Here is a 22,710-nt window from a genome sequence, read left to right on the forward strand (position 1 = left end):
GGGGGGGCTCTATGGTATCGAGCTTATATATATATATTTACATTTAGTAATTTAGCAGACACTTTTATCCAAAGCGACTTACAAATGAGGACAATGGAAATATATATGTATTGTGTGTGCGTTTAGTTTTTTTGCAAAAATGATTTATTCTAATGCAATATTCTCATCGGTTTTCTATCAGCTGTGACATAGGCTAAAAATCTGCATGTTTTTTACATTTTATCCAAGGTTTTTTTTTTTCTTTACCTTTATAGAGGGCATTTTCCCACTAATCTCATTAACTTTCATTTCAAATTCTTACATTTGATCTATAAATTCAATTATAATAATGTGATTGTTATTATCTATACGTTATCAAATTAAATCATTTACACTGAAAAATACAACTACATTAAATTATGAGATTCTTTAAAAAAAAAATAATTGAATATACAAAAAAGAAATGATGGAAATACTTTTATACTTTTAAACTAAATTAAACCGCCAGTAGGTGCATGTAGTGAGCGTTTAATGAGTGAGTCGTTGAGTCGTTCATTCAAACAATTCGTTCAAACGGCAGATTCATCAGATGTTTATGCATGGGCTAATGATACTTTGACTCAACCGATTCGTTCAAAACACTGAATCATTCAGCAATGAATCGGATGGTTGCTTTGAGATGTGCTGTGATTCCACCAAAAATGTAAGTGACCTAATATTATTGTATTTGCTCATTGAACTGTTTATAGAACTATTAAACAGTCGTAATGGTGAGTAATATTGCCTAACTATCTGTATTTTAAATATAAAAACTTTCCATTTTGAATTTTTACCTCAGTATTCTGAGTTTCTTAGTGTTGCGCGTTTTGATTTCTCCCTGAGAGGCTGCGTGAACCTCGACTCAGCAGCGCAACCTTATACTGTCAATAGATGCATTATATACAGTAGCTATATCCACTATTCGCCACTTACTCTAAATGTAATAAAATCAGAATAATACTTGCGTTTTGGTGTTTACATAGTTATTTTTGGTTATTGATGTTTTAATCATGTTGCTTGTCTGGCATTAATGAAGCGTTATTTCGAGCCCTGGAGTCTATGTGACGGGGCTTAGCCCCGGACGGCCCTGGCCCAATCTAAACCCTGCATATGAGGGATGTCAGAATGCACCGGAGGTAGCCTTGACAGTAGTCCTCAGAGACAGCAGAATTTACAGGCCTGTAAGGCGGTGTGAGTGATTGCTGCAGATCATGTGACCTCCGGCTTGGTGGTGATCAGGGATCAGTGGTTTCAGGGTTAAGAGCCATCCAGCGACCAGAGAGATTGACGCTTCACTGAATCACTAGGACATGTGACTCTGGGAGAGTCTGGAAAAGCAGATAAGACACAGCCCCAGCGAAAGCCACGGCACATCCGACACATCCCCTTTCCTTTTGCTCGCTTTGGCTGTGGTTCAAGCTATCTAACACTAACTCTTTCATTCTACTTTCTCCCATTACCTTCAAGTCCTTTGTCTTTATCTCTCTCCTTTCTCTTATAAAGTCAAGCCCAGTGGCAGCTGCTTGCAGTGTCACAGCATTTGTGTATGTGTGCAGCACTGGGTGGGAACAGACTATATGCAATCTGGATTATATAGTCAAAGAGATGCAGTTTGTCACTGGAGCAGTGGCTTCAAATGCCAAAAGCATACCTCTGTACCTTATCAATCCATAAAGGCTGCACTTTAGAACCTTAAGGGTACATATTTGTACCTTTAGGTCTAGATAAGGTGCAAAGGTGTAATTTTATTTAAGGTCTATCCTGAGGCAGTGGCTCTTAATAGCAGTCTAACAACCTGAAATTGGTTCACAGGTCAGTTCTAATAAGGCAGGATTCCTCATTCCTGGTCCTGCAGAGCTACATTCCAGCAAAGTTTAGCTCCAGCCCAAATCGGGTGTGTTTATGTTGAGTCTGCAGGAAGGTGGCTCTCTAGCACCAGGAGTGAGGTACCCTCTGAGGTCTTAATCAGCAGCTAAATGCAAATAATAAAATGAAATCAACCACATAATTGTGCATTTAGGATAGAAAAATAAATAGGAACCTAAATAAATAAATGAATAAATTTAAAAAAGAGCTCTTGCATGGTCCATTTTTTGCCTAATACTAGTACAAATTTGTCAGTGTTTTATGCAATTCTGATGCAAAACCAGGTTGGAAGCTCTGATTCAATTAATATTATTCACTTTTGGTCTTGTTTTTATTTTTTATGTCAAAACAGTACAAGATTTTATGTGTGACATCAAAATAAAGGAATAGTTCACCCAAAAATAATAGCTAGATCAAAAGTGATTCAAAATTATTATACAAACGAAATATTTTTAGATTAGATTACCACAGCACTTAATATTCCTGACACTTTTAATTGTGTAATTTGCAATCGGTACCAGGATGCATTTCAGAAGTTATCTACCCAACACTGTATGTGTGTGGCAGCATGTGGAACATTCAGTCCTGAGCGGTGAGGAAGGATTAACAGAAGAGACTCACTGCCAGAGATTCGGAGCTCACTACTGTGACCACACACACCAACTGACCACCAGCACTGAAACCCAACAGAGCAAACACAAAAACTGCCTCTAACCAACTTAAATACATTCAGGGGTGAAAGACTGAGGCAAGGGCTTTAAAACCTTGAACAAAACAGATCAGGGCAGAAAAAGGGCAAACCGGCTTTGGGTACAAACTGACCTACCCGTACTGGACCTTCTAAAGATAAATAAAAAAGAAAAGAAAAATATATATATATCTAGCTCAGGGGTAGGCAACGCCGGTCCTGGAGTGCCGCTGTCCTGTAGAGTTTAGCTCCAACCCTAATCGAACACACCTGAACTAGCTAATCAAGGTCTTCAGAATTACTAGGGCTACGGGCAGGTGAGGTTTTTTTTTCAGGGTTGGAGCTAAACTATGCAGGACATTGGTACTCCAGGACCGACGTTGCCTACCCCTGATATAGCTTCTTAAAGAGATAGTTCACCCAAAAACAATTTTGTCATTGTTTATTCAACCTAATGACATTCCAAATCCATATGGAAACCAGCAGCTCAGAAGTTATGCTAGATGTGTTCCACAGAAGAAAACATGTTTGAAACTAAACAATGATAATTTGTTTGGTGAACGATCACTATAACCATGGCCAAAGGTATCTGATACAATGTTTTTTTTTTAGGGATTGCTCTTCCATGAAATGTGTCTGTGTTGGAATACAGCTTGTGTGAAAGATTGCTGTGTTATGCTTCTGCCTTATCACCAAATAACATCTAATCCTCATTATGCTTTAGCCTCACAACCAATGCGCGTTATGTTTCACAAATTACTTGTTTACCTGAAACTAGTAAAGTACTGTTTGCAGATATGTGAACAAATTGTACTTGACATCCATGATAAATTCGTAAAAAATGTGAAGTCATTACAGCTTGAAACTTTTTCATCACACAGATGATTTTCCCATTTACCGCACTCTGAATTATCGAAACCCTCAGGGTCATTACCCAATGTCAGCGTGTCTTCGCTCTCCAAGGGGAGGAGATGGCATCTCGGTGCTCAAATTTAGATGCAATTCCTACTGAGCACGACTGTCACAGCATTCCCTGAAAACATTCCCTTCTTTGCTTGTGTACCACACAAATGGAACGCCAGTATTTCTCACAAACGGGCTACTCTTTCTGTGATATGTTAGATAAGTGCAATAGCTCCTGTGATAGCCATGGATTTCCCGTTATGCATCTCTAATGAATAATACATGTAGATTTTGCAAGCCTGCAGCAAGCTTGTTTGATGTATTACTCGATAAGCAGCTGATATGAATGTGCCGATGAATGATGAGGAGGTAAGATGATCGGGGATTGTATGAGAAACATGTCCAGAAAAACCATATCATATTTTTATAGATCAAATACACAGGTTTCCTCACAGGTTGACATCACAATCTTGATGCTAAGCAAGAACATTTGACCTCAATTGGTGCATTCATTATTAAAGTTGCTGCCTCCTGACACACATTTTAATGTTTGTTCCTTGTGATTTCCCTTCATGCTCTGCTGATAATGACTAAATACACATTTAAAGGTGAAGTGTGAAATTTCTGTGCCTCAACAGACAGAAGAGCAAAAATAGTGTTTCTGGTTTCTCAAAAATTCCTTTATTTCTCATTTGTTGGCAAAAGAGATGGTCCTGCCCCAAAATAACAATGATTATTTTTGAGCTGATTTGGATGCTCAAAAACCACACAGGGAATCATACTACAAATGAGTTATTTATGATCGTCCCAAATTATTCTAGAAAATAGTTTTAAATAATAAAGCACTTCACCTCTTGTGAAGTCATCCAACAATGAACAAAATTATGCAGTCATCTTCTCAAATGAAACATATGAAATATCATAGTATATAGTATTTTTGTTGAATATAATATTTAGACTCTAAAATTATTCACCATACATTTCTTCATGCTCTCCATAAGCTCATTTTCTAAATTTATGAATTATAATGAAGACACCAACTGAAAAACATCAACAGGCTGTCGTGTATGTGCCAACTAAAGTCTTTATGCCAACAACCCATTACAGTTAGGAAATGCCTTCATTGTCAGCTGTTTTTCGCTCTTGTCATTGGACTGTAATGGTTCAGTGCCACTAGCTCTGGACTGAGTGGAAAGATTCTGCTTCCAGGTTTCAAGATTTTACGGCATTCTGCTTTAAATTAATGCCCACAAATAGAGGAGTACTATGATGGACACGTATCTAGCCTACACATACATAAAAAATAATAAATACATTCACACATAGCCACGGGCTAAATATGCACAAATATACACAGTCACCTCATTTTCAAGGACTGTTGTTTTAGAGCTGAATTTACACTACAAAGGCATCACAAGCCAGGATTCCATCCATATATGATTATGCAGGATATTGCATAAAAAGATGGTTGGAAATACCAAGATGTGAATTAAATGTCAAAAAGACAGAAAGACATAGATAGAACAGAAAGACAGACAGATAGAACGAGAGATGGACCAAATGGACAAATGAAAATTTTACCCCATCAAAAAGAAGCAAAACAACGAATAAAAATAGATCTTCAAAGAGGATTTATACATGGAAATAGAAGGGGAAGATCTAATATGTAGGGTCTGATTGATAGAAATGAACAATAGATAGATGTGGCATGCGGTGGTGTTTTAAAATGAGGAGGCAGTTTTATATAAGAGAACTCATATATATATATATATATATATATATACACACACACACACACACAAATAATACTAGCAGGATTTTCTGCTATTTATACTACTTATTGCAAATAGTGGCAAGTTATCTGCACCTCTGTATTGTAGTACATTATAAAACAGTATGCAATAATAACATATTTAGTGTAAATTATAATTTTAATTCAAATTATTAAATGGATGTCACCTTATTGGGACAATAAATTCCTCCCTACATCTACCTTAACCCTACCCGATTCTTAAAGTTCAACTTTTAGATTATTTCCTTCATTATTATTAAAAATGCATGCCTTTCCGACGTGATATCTGATTTGAAAAGGTAGGAAAAAAAGTTCGGCAAAACGCGGATTCGAACCCCAGTCGATCGCGTCAAAAATGACTTCAACATGTCCTTCACCATCTGCGCCACTGGAACTGTTATTCAAAGATAGTCTTCTGTAATGCTTTGTAATCACACATTGGTGGGCGGAGTTAGTGTAAACTCTGCCAACAAGGTGGCCTATTTGCACTTGTAAATCACTCTGTTTTTTATTTGTGAACTGATGTTCAGCTGTTCTTTTTAAGTCAACTTATTTTCGGGTCATCGTCATAAAAGCCCTGTCACAAACATTGTCACAGGCACGAAGATACATCATTCATTTCATCAAGCTGAATGCTCACTAAAAACTTACAGTCATCACGTTTTCAAGCCATTTCATGTTTCATTTTGACGTGACACAAAGCAGTGATATCTAAGCGGGAGAGCTGCTTACGTACTGTATAATTAGTCAATAACACCATTATTTTCTTCATTCAGGCCGAGAGCTCGCACGAAAACAAGAGGCGGAATTTATGGCAAGAACCGATCACATCCAATCATAACCGATCATATCCAATTATAGCGCGATGGAGGCATTGCCTCCTTTCACGTGACTTTCCCCCATTCATCTCAATGAGCCTCCACACTGTAAAAAAAAAATCAAAAGTTGAGCAAACTTAAAATATTAAGGCAACCAGCTTCAGCAGATTTTTGAGGTTTCTCAACTTATTTTTGTAGGAGATTTTTGAGTTCTCTCAATTTTTTGTTGTATAAACTTAAAACAAGTTGAGAAAACTCAAAAATCTTCTGAAGCTGGTTGCCTTAAACGTTTAAGTTCTCTCAACTTTAGATTTTTTACAGCACTGTAAAAAAATAAATAAATAAGTTGAGCAAACTTTAAAAGTTGAAGGAAACCAGCTTCAGCAGATTTTTGAGTTTTCTCAACTTGTTGTTTTAAAGGGATTCCTGGGTATTAAGACTTGTATGGCTTAATATAAAGTAAATTATGTCTCTTACTGAAATACACTGAACAAAATTATAAACGCAACACTTTTGTTTTTGCCCCCATTTTTCATGAGCTGAACTCAAAGATCTAAGACTTTTTCTATGTACACAAAAGGCCTATTTCTCTCAAATATTGTTCACAAATCTGTCTAAATCTGTGTTAGTGAGCACTTCTCCGTTGCCGAGATAATTCGCCCACCTCACAGGTGTGGCATATCAAGATGTTGATTAGACAGCATGATTATTGCACAGGTGTGCCTTAGGCTGGCCACAATAAAAGGCCACTCTAAAATAATAATAATGTAATTTTATCACACAGCACAAAGCCACAGATGTCGCAAGTTTTGAGGGAGCGTGCAATTGGCATGCTGTTGCCCATGAATTGAATGTTCATTTCTCTACCATAAGCCGTCTCCAAAGGCGTTTCAAAGAATTTGGCAGTACATCCAACTGGCCTCACAACCGCAGACCACATGTAACCACACCAGCCCAGGACCTCCACATCCAGCATCTTCACCTCCAAGATCGTCTGCTGCAATAATCGGTTTGCATAACCAAAGAATTTCACGGTCACAAACCGTCTCAGGGAAGCTCATCTGCATGCTCGTCGTCCTCATCGGGGTCTCGACCTGACTGCAGTTCGTCGTCGAAAACCAACTTGAGTGGGCAAATGTTCACATTTGATGGTGTCTGGCACTTTGGAGAGGTGTTCTCTTCACGGATGAATCCCAGTTTTCACTGTACAAGGCAGATGGCAGACAGCGTGTATGGCGTCGTGTGGGTGAGCGGTTTGCTGATGTCAATGTTGTGGATCGAGTGGCTCATGGTGGCGGTGGGGTTATGGTATGGGCAGGTGTATGTTATGGACAATGAACACAGGTGCATTTTATTGATGGCATTTTGAATGCACAGAGATACCGTGACGGGATCCTGAGGCCCATTGTTGTGCCATTCATCCACGACCATCACCTCATGTTGCAGCATGATAATGCACGGCCCCATGTCGCAAGGATCTGTACACAATTCCTGGAAGCTGAAAACATCCCAGTTCTTGCATGGCCAGCATATTCACCGGACATGTCACCCATTGAGCATGTTTGGGATGCTCTGGATCGGCGTATCGACAGCGTGTTCCAGTTCCTGCCAATATCCAGCAACCGCACAGCCATTGAAGAGGTGGACCAACATTCCACAGGCCACAATCAACAACCTGATCAACTCTATGTGAAGGAGATGTGTTGCACTGCGTGAGGCAAATGGTGGTCACACCAGATACTGACTGGTACCGTGCACATAAAATAATGGCGCCCCCCATAGTCCAAAAACTATGTCGATTTTTTTAAATAACATACATTTTCATGTTTTTTTTTACTACATATTTAAATAAGAGACATCATTTACGTTATATTAAGCTATACATGTCTTAATACCCGGGGATCCCTTTAAGTTTATACAACAAAAAGTTGAGAAAACTCAAAAATTTCCTAAAAAATAAGTTGAGAAAACTCAAAAATCTGCTGAAGCTGGTTGCCTTAAAATTTTAAGTTTGCTCAACTTTTTTTTTTTTTTTTTTACAGTGCAGGAAAGTCACGGCACACTAAGGGGTCTCTGTAGAAAGTCAATGGACCAAAGGGAGGCAAGCCTCCGCTATAACTTTACCTGCAGGTGTCGCTGTTGGACAGTGTTACTTTATAAAAACGAGTGACTTTTAATATCATATTTAGTCATATTTGCGCTGTGTTATTTTTGTAATATCTATTATTTTCTCATCGAATTTTGAGGAGAGGAGACACTGCCTCCCTTGCCTCCTTGGAGGAAACGCCACAGACAGACAGACAGACAGATAGTAGGGGTATAACGATACATGTATTCATATTGAACCCTTTTGTACGAGGCTTTCGGTTCGGTACGCATTACAAACCGAATGATTCGTTGGACTAATCCTATTACATTTGGAAAATAAAAGAGTTTAAAGTGTGTGAAATATAATGTACTCAATGCCACTGCGCTCAACAGGGTAGCCCAAACGACGTAACAGGAAACATGCTGTCTGCCCAGTGACGTAGCAGATGGACGCAGGGCACACTCGGTGAAAGGCCCCGCGATAACCTCCCCTTGCTGGGTTACATTGAAAGACGATGATCTTGTATCGACGATAGCCAGAGATATTGTCAAAAACAACAATTATTGGCAATATTAAGAGGATTTGGCATTTACAATTAATGTAGGCCTGTTACATTATTATTTTTATTAGGCCTACTATTATTAGCTATGAAGTTACTTTTATTATTAAATTAAAATTCAAATTAATTTGACCCGCAGTATTACTGCATAACTGACACGCTGCGAGGATAACAAAAGATTAGGCTATTTAGTCCTCAATTAAAATGTTTTGAATTGTCATTGTCATTCCATTTTTGCTTTGTGCATAGTGAATTGATTGAGATTAATACATTCACTGGCGTAACTCTTGCGCAAAGTTTGCACGTTGCTTATGTGAAATCCATTGGCTTGCCATAATGGTTTAAAACAGAAACATTTCCAACAATGTGACGTAAGCAATTACCGTTACACCCCTAATAGATAGATAGATAGATAGATCGTTTGAGGGAACAACTGAGTGACAGAAAGCTACGATAGAGATACAGTAGATAAACACAAGCTCTCTATGCTGTCACAGTGAAACAATCCAATCATGCCCTTTGCTCACCTTTACAGTAGCTTTACCATTCAGATGGGATCTTCAGTTTCATGAGGTGTGAAGGAGGTATTTGTTAGCAGACAGGGTGAAGCCCCATGTGTTTCTATTCCTGAAACGGTGGAAGTTATTCTAAGCTGGGCTGGGACTACGCAGACACGTCATGTCATTCACACCACAGAAAAATGAGATAACATGCTGTCCAACACCATAAGGAGGGGAAATGAATGAATAAATCAAGGACATGGAAGGATAGGGATGATTGTGAGAACATGAGGGAGTGATTGAGTGAAAAAGAGGTGTGGTGAGCCAGGGACAGCTGTGGTGGAGGGCTGGATCTGGGATTCAAGGGTGAGGAGACAGAAATAGCACACTTTAAGGAATGAGAAAGAAACTGGAGCACAAGTCCAATATCCATTAAATCTGAAATGTGGGGACTGTGTGTGAACACACACACACACGCAAACATCCAATATAGAGATATAAGAAAGAGAGGGGTTCCTGAAAATAGCCCTTGGTTCCACTCTCATTTTGTGTGTTCACGCATTCAATTTATTCTGGCCACACAAATCGTACAGTGTAAATCCACACACACACACTAAGAATGTACTGTAAGACTGCCTCACACCTATCAAATGTGCTGACAGGGCATCTTAAAGCAAGCATGAGGAGGATATACTTGATCGGATCAGGCGCCCAGAGACCATTTGCAAGCGCAAAGACAAGAGCAAAGGAAAAAAAGATTAAAAGTGATTTCCATTCCTGAGAATCTCATTGCATACGTCTTTGACATGGTTATGCAGCACATTTTACCGCACATTTTAAAGACGAGGGAAGCTTATTACTTCTGACCAACTTCAAAGGGCCGGTCCTGTTCAGAGCCCATTCATGACTTGCCCATTGAGGGAAGCTAATTCCAAATCCTCCATTTAGAAAGAGGGAGGGAAGACTGTCCCGTTTCACCTCATCACTGAAACCGTGAATGTTTTCCAGGGAAATGGCAGGAAACCAGGAGGAGCTGCTTGTTGATGCAATGCTTTGTTTTTGTTTTTGTCCTCTGTTCAAGACTATGTAAATAAAAGCACATGGTGCTCATTTATTTCAAACCAAAATTAGTTTAAGAGGAAAACTCTGAAAAGAATACTATTGGCTTTGAAAACTTTGAAAGCCCAGAGACAAACCAATATATTGCATAAAGACTAACATATGGAGAGCCAGTTTCTGTTGTCTTTGTGAGGAAATCTGAGGATAATCTCATGGGAAATCATAGAATATTAATTCCAAACTTCATTATTATTATTATTTTTTTCTTTAAAAGAATTCAGGTATAGGTAACCCCAAAATAAATCAATGGTCAAAACATATTTCAAAATGTTCATTTTTATGTTCCACAGAAGAAAGTAAGTCATACATGTTCGAACTTACTTAAAGTTAAGAAAAATAATTTTATTTTTCGAGCGAACTATCCCTATAAGTTTTGATAGTAATATTCAAAAGAATAAAGAACAGAATATACAAGGATCGTCCAAGCGTTTACTATACATTTTCTAAAGATGTTAGTGCTATTTTTCTAGTCATATGCAGAGTCATGGCTAATTCAAGCAATGCAAATTGTATTTATTTAGACACAAAGATGTTTTCGCTTTTAAAACCCATGCATCATTTATCAAAGGAAGGTCAGTCTTTTGTTGTCCAAGGTCTCTGTGATCAAAGACCGGTGAGTCAGAAAGTCACTCTTCAAGTGAAGATTTACCAGGCTGTCTTTTATGTTGATTGAGTGAATAATGATAAATGCAGTGTTTCCAGTGATGAGCTGCCCACTTTCTCATACAATTAACTTTTAACTGAATATAATAATGTAACTGAAATCAGAGCAGCAGTCCTACCTGAGGTCATTAAGGACCCTGTGAATTATTTATAATAAATTTATTGAACACCTCATGAGACGGTACATTACCAAAAAAGCCCTCGGTACACTAACAGCAGAGGCCAGAACAGAAGCTCAATAACTCTAATATCTAGGTCAGACATACCAAAATTACAGCTGCAAACTTTGCATAAGCCTAGATGCATAACCATTATATAGTTTTCAACATTTTCTTATTACAAGGCATCGGTCTTCCTGCCATTACAATCACAAAGGACGAGATGTCAACTTTTCCATTTACAAGAGTTTGCTGCAATCAGCATTTTACATTAATTCTGCCACACACACACACACACACACACACAAATCCCCAAAACAATTGAATTCCTCACTGTCTGAATAAATGTCTGAAGAATAAGGTGGAGAAAGGAGAAAGTGAAAGGTGTATTTTCAATTCACCATACACTCAAAACCAAAAAGAAAAATTAAGATAAAAGTCTTTGAATAAAATTCACATTAGCTACAAGACAAAGTAAATGTGCAATTGACTTATCCTTGAGTGAAATGAAAAATGGAAACTTGACAAAGATTTACTTGGATTCGGCTTGTTAAGGAGCTAATGCATTTATTACCATGTCTTGTACAGGAATAAATTAACTGAATTGATTAATACATCTCTGAATCCAAGTTGCTGAGATGTCAGTGCATGAAAAATGTGTTTGTTTGGCTTAATCCTTTTGAGTATTTTCTTTTTGTATAGCTATTTGTGTGGTCGTGTGATTCTCTAAATATTAAGTCCTGAATTTCAGTGTACAGCAGAATTTAAATCCGGTCTTTTTCATCACTACATCAATCCTTTTCCACACAGTAAGTATATTAAAGTAAATACGCTTTAGTACAGAACGAAAGGAGAAAAAAGAAACATGAGCGTGAACCACAGAGAGACAGAATGAGAGAGATGAGATTGTCAGAGTGTGTCACTGAGATGATATTCAATATACAGTATATAGTCCCAACACCTGCCACCAACCCTGAAGATATTTGCTGTGGAGATATGTAGCTTCACTCTTCTAATGCACCATGAGGAAAGCAGGACTGTATTTGTCTTTGAATTAAATATTTTTCTTTATACTGATAGTAATGTAACTCTTGTAATCTTAAATATTAATGCAAATGGAAATACATAATTTAAAATAAACTGACAATAAATATTTGAACGTGACAATTAAATATTTAGTGCTATTCTGGCTGAATAACGTATTTGACATAATGAGTTTACTCAGGCTAGTAGATATAAGAAATATGTAGGACATATGAAACCTCATTCACGGAGCATTGCAAGTATGTGGAATTTGTTCTGACACAAAATTTAAGGAAATATTTAATTAAACTATTCAGTGGATTCAGTTCACCATATTAATACCACACACAAAAACATCTGCCTCACTTTCACAGGAAAAGCCACGAGTTAACATGATGCACATTAATTATATGTATATATATATATATATATATATATATATATATATATATATATATGTATGTATGTATGTATGCATGCCTGCATGTTTCCACTCAGGATTTACTCTCTCACTTTCACTGCAGCATCGAGCATGCCCATATCTAATTCATCTTAATTATCACATAATTGACAGATGTCTTTAAACAATACACTAAGCCGTTGAGGACAATCTAATCCAATTGCACACATCTCTTTCTGGCAATTGCTAAACGGATCATGAAATTTGTTATAAAACTTTAAATAAACATTTTGTGCAAATTATGCAACAGTTGTTAGACCAAAAAACACACTTTTTCAAATATGAACACACACACAAAATGTGATCAAATTTCTCTCCGTGGTCTACAGCTCATACATCACAGTCTGCGATAGAGGTCTGTGCGGGACTGTTTTTTAAGTCCCGCTCCCGCGAGGTTTTATTCCGCACCCACCCGTTCCCGCCATATATTCACTTTTTGTTCACCCGCTGTCCGCTTAGAATAATTTTCTTCCCGACCCGACCGTTCCCGCTAAATTTAGATCTCGTTTCCAGAATCTCACATTTAAATTTCCTCTACTAAAAGAAAGAGAGATAGACTAATAAATAAACGTGTATAGGATACAGGATATTGTTAAACCGCCCGCTCCCGTTCAAATTACACCAGAGTTACCGACCGCTACCATGTTTTATTCGGGAATTTAATCCCGTGTCGCAAGAAATCTGGTCGGGAATGCAGACCTCTAGTCTGAGAACACAGACACCTGCAGACACACAGAAATGCTTGTTTGGGGAGGAAGTGTTACATCGCTACATTAATTTGCATCTCAATAGACACATCAGCAAACAACTTTACTGTTTGGATAATGTCCAATATCATAAACTCAGAAGAAAGAAAATCCAGCACACAACAAGATACATCATAGATACTCTTTTTCTCCCCATAACCTAAAGAGTCCTACACACAACCAGGAATAGTTCACCTAACAATGAGTATGTATGCTATTATTTATTTTTCTACAGCATAAACCATATAAACACTATGTACAGTATATTATGTGTTGTATTCCAAGTCTTCCGAAGCTATATGATAAAACCTCATTGCTGATCTTGTTCAGGTTAAAAATGATGCCACACTGTCACAGTCCTGACATCATTGACACTGGTTTTTGAAAGTGTTGCATAAGAATACATTATGCAAGCTAGAAAATGAAACCGGAAAACTGCAGTGAAGGACAATATTGTCTATTAAATAATGCTAAATTTCATCTGTTCTTCACACAATGCTATTGTATGAGATCTGAAAACTTGTTATATAATTATATGCACTAATAATTCTGACATTTTTTGGAGCTTGACAACACTAAAAACTGTCAGTGTATGAACACACTAAAAAATCCTTCTACTGTGTTACATGGAAAAAATAACAGCATATAGATTTAGACTGCCATGAGTGAGAGTAAAAAAAAAAAAAAAAGAATTTAGCTCTACAAAGGGAGACTATTTGTACATATCCACTTCTATAGACACTTGGGAATACAAACCATGTGAAATTGGTGCAACCTGCCAAAGCATCTGACTCATTACCAGTGTTCCCTGATAACCGACGAAGGCATCAGCAAATTAGATTAGCTCCAGTGCGATGACGGATACAGCCACATCAGTCACAAACCGTGCTCTGAGGTATTTTCATTATATCTGGAAGGTTGGTGGTTTGCTATGCTGTTGGACCTCATGCACACACACATATATTCATAGTATTACATGCACAAATAGTGAAATACCCAACCACCTCCTTGGTGCTCTGTTGACAAACTACACCTCAGCAGAGCTGGGCAAACACAGCTGTTTACTCATCTCTGAGATAATCTCATATGTAGGGCATCAGTCTTTGCAGCCTGCAATCTTCAACTCCTCTGGTCAGTCACCTACACAGAACACCTGCAGCTGAAACTACATCTGCTCTCTAACCCTAATCAGAAACATTCACCTTAAAGTCAACTTATAGGTCAAATATGCTGCATTGGAAAACCGTAATCAATCTAAATTCCTGCCCACCATTGTTACGTAACTCAGCAATAGAATGTATTATGCAAAACACAAGCACATCTCATACTCTTACGATTTAAACTCACAAGCAAAGAGACAATGTTTACAGCAAAATACACTTACAGCTATGAAAACAGCAAAGATCCAAACTCAACGTAAACAGTTATAACGCTGGCAAAAAATATAAATATGCAACAATTATTTTATTTTTAATCTGTACATTACAATTGCATATGCGGTTGCGTCACACATCAGTATGCCAGTGTTTCCTGCAAAAATGAACCCAGGACAAGTTGTTATGTCTGATTCATGAACAAATCACAGATATACTCACATCAATCAGGAGTAGAAACAAATTCCAAACAGCTCACAACAGTATAATGTTTGCGAACATTCAGACACCACCCGCTATGGTTCTTTTGAATAAACAGGTTCTTTTTTAATGAATGAATCAGAAAAGATTCATGAAACAACATCGAACTCGCTTGTGAGTTAGTGGGTTGAATCAGACACACTTAATAAATAGTTTAAAAGCCCTGATTCCCTCACTAAACTGCATGTCATTTTTGGCTAGTGAACTGGAAATCTGCAATGTAGGAGTTGGTTTGAATCAGAAATTACATACTCATAGTAGATAATTTTTTTTTTGCATTAGTAATTACTTCACAACCATTAAAAAGAATGTTCTATAGCATGAATGTAATCCAGACCATTCATATGGCATAAAATTAAAGAAATATTCACAACATATTCACAAATGTTGTACTCAATGATTAATGCTATACTTAACAACTAAAAAATGCATGTTTTTACAATATGAGGCCCAATTGTAATGATGATTAGACTGGAACTTTGTGTGGGCAAACCTACACAGGAACTCACACTTTTACTTTTTTATTTGTTCATTTTATAAGACACAAAACAATAAGGGTCATTAGAGTGGTGCCATTAAATTCGCACAAATTTATACTACATACAAATAGAAAACACCCAAGTAGTCTATAAAACTTAAATCATCATAGCCTACCTACTAAAACAACCCTTCATCACGGCACAAAGCAGTGACTGTAACTGAAGTAAGAAACTCACTCTGTGAACTAAAGCATTTGAGAACAACCATCTTTATCATGCGAATCACTACATTTTCAACCGAAAGTCATTTGGCTCCTTAATGTTTCATTTTAGGAGCCAGTGACTCCCTAGTCATTTCTTTTGTCTGGAAGTGCGAATAAGATCCAGTTCTCTGCATTTCACAGCCAGTGTGAAAAGCAGCTCACGACACGCTGTAACAGTTCTTTGTAATACTACACCTCCAGAGCTGAAACACTGAACCAAGAACATAATGATCCACTCATAACACTGTGAGTCATGACCTGGGGAGGATTTCACTCCTGGGAGTGCTAAACGAATGTAAGCACTGTCTGTGACCGATCCACACTGTACTATTACTATAACACAAGCAGAAAATTGATAATAGAACATCACTGACTTTAACACAAGAAGAAATTGCATTACAAACTGGGATGCATTACTATACTACCAGCAGAGATCTCTCTGGAGCTTTCCTTCTCATAAAGCAACTATCATGGTCCCAAGTGTGCGGTAAAGCTTTATTACTACCTATTAGCTCACACCTCTGTGCAAAAATATCACAACAGCGGTAATAATCTTTTTCATGCATACAACTGACAAGTTTCTGATTCGTGTGAAATGCTATACTTGTAATGTAAAGGATGTACAAGTTGCAAGTGATTTGTGGGTAAGCAATAAAGCATTATTCTTGAGAGGCTGACAGCACTTATTGCACACCATGCAATGCAATTTTTAATTTAGCTACAATATCTCAACACTTCAGACTCTGACAATACACTTCCACATGAGCAGAGTACCTGTCATTATCAAATAAGACAGAGAAGTTAGCTGCTTCAGCGCACTGCAAGAAAAAGCTCTTAAGAAGCACCGAATTTCCGAGCGGATGAAAATGCTTCAGAGAGAATCAATCCCATAGGTCATTGTACTCACATGATGAGGGTTTATGTATCAGTTAAACTGAAAATCTGTGTTAAAAATAGCTTTCTTTCTATGTCTAGTATATTTTTCTGATTTTTAGCAACTAATTCAATCAGTGCAAGCCAAAACGAATATTTCCTAAATATTTTTCCTTTCAAAAGACCTCACTGTCTCTTTCCTCCCCCTGTATCTGCCCATCCCACGGGTACCTTAAGCAGGCGCACAGACGGAAGGAAGGCTGCATGGCACAGTTTCCGTATGGTCCAGTTGAGTGGCCGAGGAGCATCCAGCTGGTTCGTCGCTCCTGGCCGGACGTTCCCGCCATCCGGAAAAGGGCCCCACATTGGGGCGGCGATGCGTGAGGGGTCTCTGTCCGAAATCCACTTAACTCATGAAGCATGACCCTCCTCAGCCCCTGCTGCAAAGCCGCGTAACCTGTTTCCCTCCGACACAGAGCTCTTCACCTGCACCCTCCCTGCCCTCCCTCCCCTCCCCACAGATCCACTGGATCGGGAAAACACCTTCAGGGTGTCCGGGTCCACTTCCACTGGCCACACAGACCCAACAGTGTCAGAGATGACTGGGAGCATGCGGTCTGAATGAGTGGAGAGGAGCAGAGAGAAGAGGAGCGAAGCTGAGTGGAAGAGAGGAGAGTGGGAAACAGTAGCTGTGATGTAGAGCAGCAGAGCGGCACTGTCTTGAAGAACCCGGAGAGAGAGAGAGAGAGAGAGAGTGAGAGAGGGGAGAGAGGAAAGAAAGAGATGGATGGAAGGAAGCAACATGAATGATAGCATGCGTTAACAAAGAAACGGGGAAAAAAAAGATGCAAGAGATCATGCTGTAAAATGAGGTTGAGAGTTGCTGTGAAGGCAAAGCACTGGAATTGATGAGGAATATTAGAAAGCAGATGGAAAGGAATGACGGATTGTGTTCTTTTCATTTTAATACCACATCTTTCTCTTGTTTTAGGTCTTTCGGGTCACAAATGAAAAACTGAGGAAAGACTCCCCTGATTCCCTCCCAGTGTCTTCTATTTGTACTCCTCTGACCTGTTCTCCTCCATTCCCTCTCTTTTCTCTTCCTCTAAAGCCCCCTCCTCCTCCATTCCCGCACACTCCATCCTTTCCAAACATATGACGCATTGACCAACGAAAGGATAATGGAGTAGAGAGAGAGAGAGAGAGAGAGAGAGAGAGCGCAACAACAAAAAAAATGTCTCTTCGGTGTACTGGACTGAACTGCTCCCCTCCATTGGATGGATTTAATAATACAGCATTTGTTATACAGTCCGCCAATGTTTCTGAAAACATGTTAGGGAAAAAATTCTCCCTGAGGCAGAAGTGTTAATACAAATAAACGGAACGGTAGAAATGGAGAGAATGCGGTGGAAGAGTTGGCCATCATGCATTGCAGTCACTAGGTCGGCATCCCTGAGGATCAGATCGTAATAATGAATCTCAACAATCAATCCCCACTCTCCACAGGCATCACCTGGACATGCAGATGTGAGAGATGTCACAGAGACCTGGATGGAATACTAAGTAGCGCACCGAGTGGGAAGCTCCTCCTCTTCCTGCTTTCTCCTTGAATGCGGGGTTCTCCTGTCACTCAAGGTATCTTGAGATGGTGAGAAGATTATGCAACTCTTCAAGGCAAGGTGTGTATCCATAGCAACCTCCGTTTACCAGTGTCTGTGGGAGATTGGGTTTAATGTGCAGGTATGTGGAAAGAGGATTGTCCTCCAATCAGATCTGACAACACGCGAGAGAAGCTCCCAGAGATACAGAGGTTTAGTGAATGGGATTTAAACAGAGAGAGCATGAAGACACTGTACACATGTTTACTATGTTTATGTGACAGCAATAACCACGTGGAAGGTCATTCTACTATGCAGTATATTTTCATGTCCCCAAGTCTTAACATATTCAAAAAAACATTAAAGATGGAAATCAAATGAGTTAGATTTATCATAATGTCACAATTAAGTAAACAATGGGGTGCTTTTATTAATGTTCATTTATTAAATAAAATTTATTATATTATTATATTATTTAAAATAAATTTAGAATCCAATATTCAAAATATTACAGAAGTAATAAATTATTCAAGATGCACCTTCCTGAACACTGTTTTTATTTTCATTGTCAGGTTCCATCCTGTTAATTGTGTAATAAATCAAGATATAATCAATAAAGTTGAAATTGAAATAAAAGGTATTACTCTATTTAATTTCTTTATTAATTGGCATCTTAAATAATTGTAAAAATTGTTTGATATCTTTCGTTTTACTATTCGAATTGTACATGAAATGTGCTATAAATAAACCTACCTTGCCTTAAGTGCCTGAGCCTGGCAAGAGCATATTTCTGAATGCCTGAAATATCCTTTAATTAATTAGATATATTTCCTTATAACACACACAGGTTTAAAAGATCGCACAAAAGGAGCGACCCTGTTCTAATAACAAAACAAGATATTGGGTTCAAATTTAGACGTAAAAAATTGCGCTCTCTCTCTCTCTCTCTCTCTCTTTCTCTTTAGAAAATCACAGCATCTGAAAAGTAGGATTAAATTATTGTGCCTGCAGACACTGAAAATACTGGGGGAAAAACATTGACACATTCATGGATGTGATCAGACAAGCCCCAACAAACTATTTATAAATTCACACGCCAAACCCCCAGCTTCTTTCAGACTGGTGATAAGTGAGTGTAGCTAATGCTGCTTTCACGTGCTATCGGAATTATCATACACTCTCAGAAATAAAGGTACAAAAGCTGTCATTGGGGCGGTACCTTTTCAAAAGGTACACTTTTGTACCTATTAGGTTCAAATATGTACACTTTAAGTACTAATATGTACCTTTAATGTACCAAAATGGACCCTTTAGGTACAAACATGTATCATTTGAAAAGGTACCGCCCCAGTGACAGCTTTTGTACCTTTATTTCTGAGAGTGTAAATACGGGTTTCCTAATCGGAAATTGGACGTGAACGGCCTCTCAAGTCGTATTTACTACTGGGAAATTCGGAAATAATTTTGATACCCGAGTTTCCGAGTTGGGCGGGTCATAAACTTTAAACATAGCGGAGGGGACAATCATTGCTGCTGTCAATGCTGTTCTCACAACAACTACATCCCTTTGTCTTGTCGCTAAAGTAGAGTATTTATAGGCTAGATATGAACGATCATGCACATATTCACAACATATTGTATGTTTTATAAGCAGTGAAATAAGCATGTATTTGACCGAAATTCCAGAATTGTCAGCGAACTGCATGTATAACGCGGTGAATGTTTATATGACTGTGAACCAATGGGATGCTACATTTTATTCTTTCCGACATTAAAGCACTTGAATACGACAAGCTCGAAATCACGACTTCATAAGTGGGAAACAGGACATTTCCGATAGCACGTGAAAGCAGCATTAGAGTAAAAGTCAACCACTTAACAAGAAGAATTTAACTTCAGCATGCGTCACACAACATCTGCACAACACAATCAGGATCAGGTCTTCATTACACACACACACACACACAAATGAGCAATTCACAGCAGCATCTAATTACTTTTTGACCTACACAAAAGCAATCACACACTGTTTACATGTCACTACCTCCTCGCCGCAAAACAGAGGTGTGGAAATTATGTTCCACAGTATGTTTGTGTATTTCAATCTGTTTATGTGTGTGCACGCAAATATATTTGAATGTGCATGTACATGTAAGGTGTTGAACATTGTCAGACACACACCCACAAGTATTGATTCAAATGTCAGTTTCAGGACAGATCCCATTATGAGCAATGATTCAGTGTAAAATAATGCTTGACGGCTCAATAAATGCTTAAAGATGTACTACTTTTATTTATAGTCAAAATGAAGAAAATGCTTGTTGAGATATATGTGTATATATACACACACCAACATACAAAAATGAGCAGGAAAAAAACCCAAAAGCATCCCAATCTTATCTTTTTTTTTGTGCAATAAAAAAAAGTCTCTCCGGAAAATGGATTCATTGAGACCATCATTGTGTGATTTTAAGCACTGCAATATTGCTCTGAATATTTTTTTATAAAATCATTTGCACTATTTTAAGCAAAACAAAAACATACAGTATTCCAACAAAACAAAAGGATTTTCAAAAAGTTTGAAATAATAAAAAAATCTCCCCTGAAAACAGACTTTAACAAACACCCAGTGCTACCAAAACTGCTCACTTATCAGGTCGCAATGATGACGATTTACTACACAACCAATAAGTCCAACAGGGTGATGCATTTGTGATGAAATCTGTAAAGACTATAGCAAAGCACCCTCATCATTATTCAGAAGGGATGATGGAGTGAGAACTGTCTCTTTAATGAGCTCCGGTCGAAAGCCATATTAGTTCGGGAGCATGACAGTCCCAGCCAATTTGAAACAGTCGCAGAAGTGAACGTTCCTAGCACACTATATCATCCTTTAATCTCCGCAGAATGCTTTGTGATTTTGCACCCTTGCTGTTTCATTGTCAAAGACATTATATGCAACCCGTTTTGTATGATCACTATCTTTCTATACCATATTTCATTATATAGACTCACTTAGAACACATTATAACAATCACTAATAGAGCTACACTGTATTTGTATCTCTTACGTACCCACCAGAAGGTCTAATTATGTATGAAGTGTATGCTTGTTAGAGCCGCAGAGATTGTTTATGTTGATGGATGCTGTGCGGTTGTGGGCGGTGAAAATCAAACGATTTTTGGTCATCACGATAATGAGCCATTTGCTTTCTTTAGTTTTAAAAAGCGCTGGTGATTATATGTGATCTGCCTCATGTACCGAGGGTATCTGGGTGTTTGTGTGTTCTATTGTCAAATCTCCGCTTAGCAAAGGTTGAAGATTTTCTTCCTGATGTATCATACAACTTCAGGCTTTTCCATCCGGTTGTGGAACTCATACTTCCTATTTATGTAACATTGCACTCTGTAAAATGATTACTACACTCTCAGAAATAAAGGTACAAAAGCTGTCACTGGGGCGGTACCTTTTCAAATGATACATGTTTGTACCAAAAGGGTCCATTTTGGTACATTAAAGGTACATATTAGTACTTAATGTGTACATATTTGAACCTAATAGGTACAAAAGTGTACTTTTTGAAAAGGTACCGCCCCAATGACAGCTTTTGTACCTTTATTTCTGAGAGTGTGATGTTGTCTGGCTTTATAGTAACATCAGCCCATTTACGTGAATAATCATGGAAGAATATAACCTTGGAGATATGTGCACCGTGCTACTTAATGTCACTTTGAATTATAGACATAGGTTAAATGTGCACCAGAATAGTTTTTGTTGCCATTTTGAACCCGGGAATGGAAGACATTATGGGAATGTGTGTCGCTTGCTTGTTTTTGGGGACTGCAGAGGCTGTGTGCTTGTTTCACAATAATAATTTAGTAACCCTGACATCAACTGTGTTCACTGCCACTAAAGTCTTTTGATTATTACTCTCCTTATTTCTTCCATGTCTGATATCTATACATTTTTGTTATATTTCTCCTGTAGCCATATCATGAGCACTATCCTTTAAACATCCTCATATTTTCTCTGATAGGCTCATTCTTACTCCATGCTCTGATTTCTCCCCACTCCTCATTTTTCTAAATTTTAAATAACTTCAATCACACACACAAAAACAAATAAAAATCTGTGTGTGATGCATCTATTCAAACACTAGATGGCCATCACATAAAACAAACCCATGCACCTGAGCTGAGCTGGTGAATATAATGAAAAATCTTATTGATCTAGCTGTTGCTTATCAATATTTTTTCTTATAAGCATAAGTACTTCTTATTATGCAAATGTGATTTATAAAGTCTTCTATATAGAAGGGGAAACAGGAATGTAAAGATTCAGAACAGCATGTATATTTGCAAAATCTAAGCCAGTGGTCTCAAACTCAATTCCTGGAGGGCCACAGCTCTGCAGAGTTTAGCTCCAACCAGCTCCAAATTACACCTGCTTGCAAGTTTCTAG

At 38.0% G+C, this 22,710-nt stretch overlaps 1 protein-coding gene across 7 annotated transcripts in view; it reads right to left on the reverse strand.

Annotated features, from left to right (window-relative positions):
• The window catches only part of trpm3 (transient receptor potential cation channel, subfamily M, member 3), a 146,146-nt gene that overhangs the window by 94,685 nt on the left and 28,751 nt on the right, over positions 1-22,710 (reverse strand). The window contains exon 1 of one of the 7 annotated variants that reach the window (XM_058774985.1): positions 16,883-17,117. The exons of the other annotated variants lie outside the window; for them this stretch is intronic. Coding sequence (XP_058630968.1) covers positions 16,883-17,017 — 135 coding nt within the window. The 5' untranslated portion in view covers positions 17,018-17,117. Of the gene's footprint in view, positions 1-16,882; positions 17,118-22,710 lie in introns of those variants that run through there. 7 annotated transcript variants of the gene reach the window in all.

This window comes from Onychostoma macrolepis, chromosome 05 (genome assembly GCF_012432095.1).
Source record: "Onychostoma macrolepis isolate SWU-2019 chromosome 05, ASM1243209v1, whole genome shotgun sequence".
Lineage (NCBI taxonomy): Eukaryota > Metazoa > Chordata > Actinopteri > Cypriniformes > Cyprinidae > Onychostoma > Onychostoma macrolepis.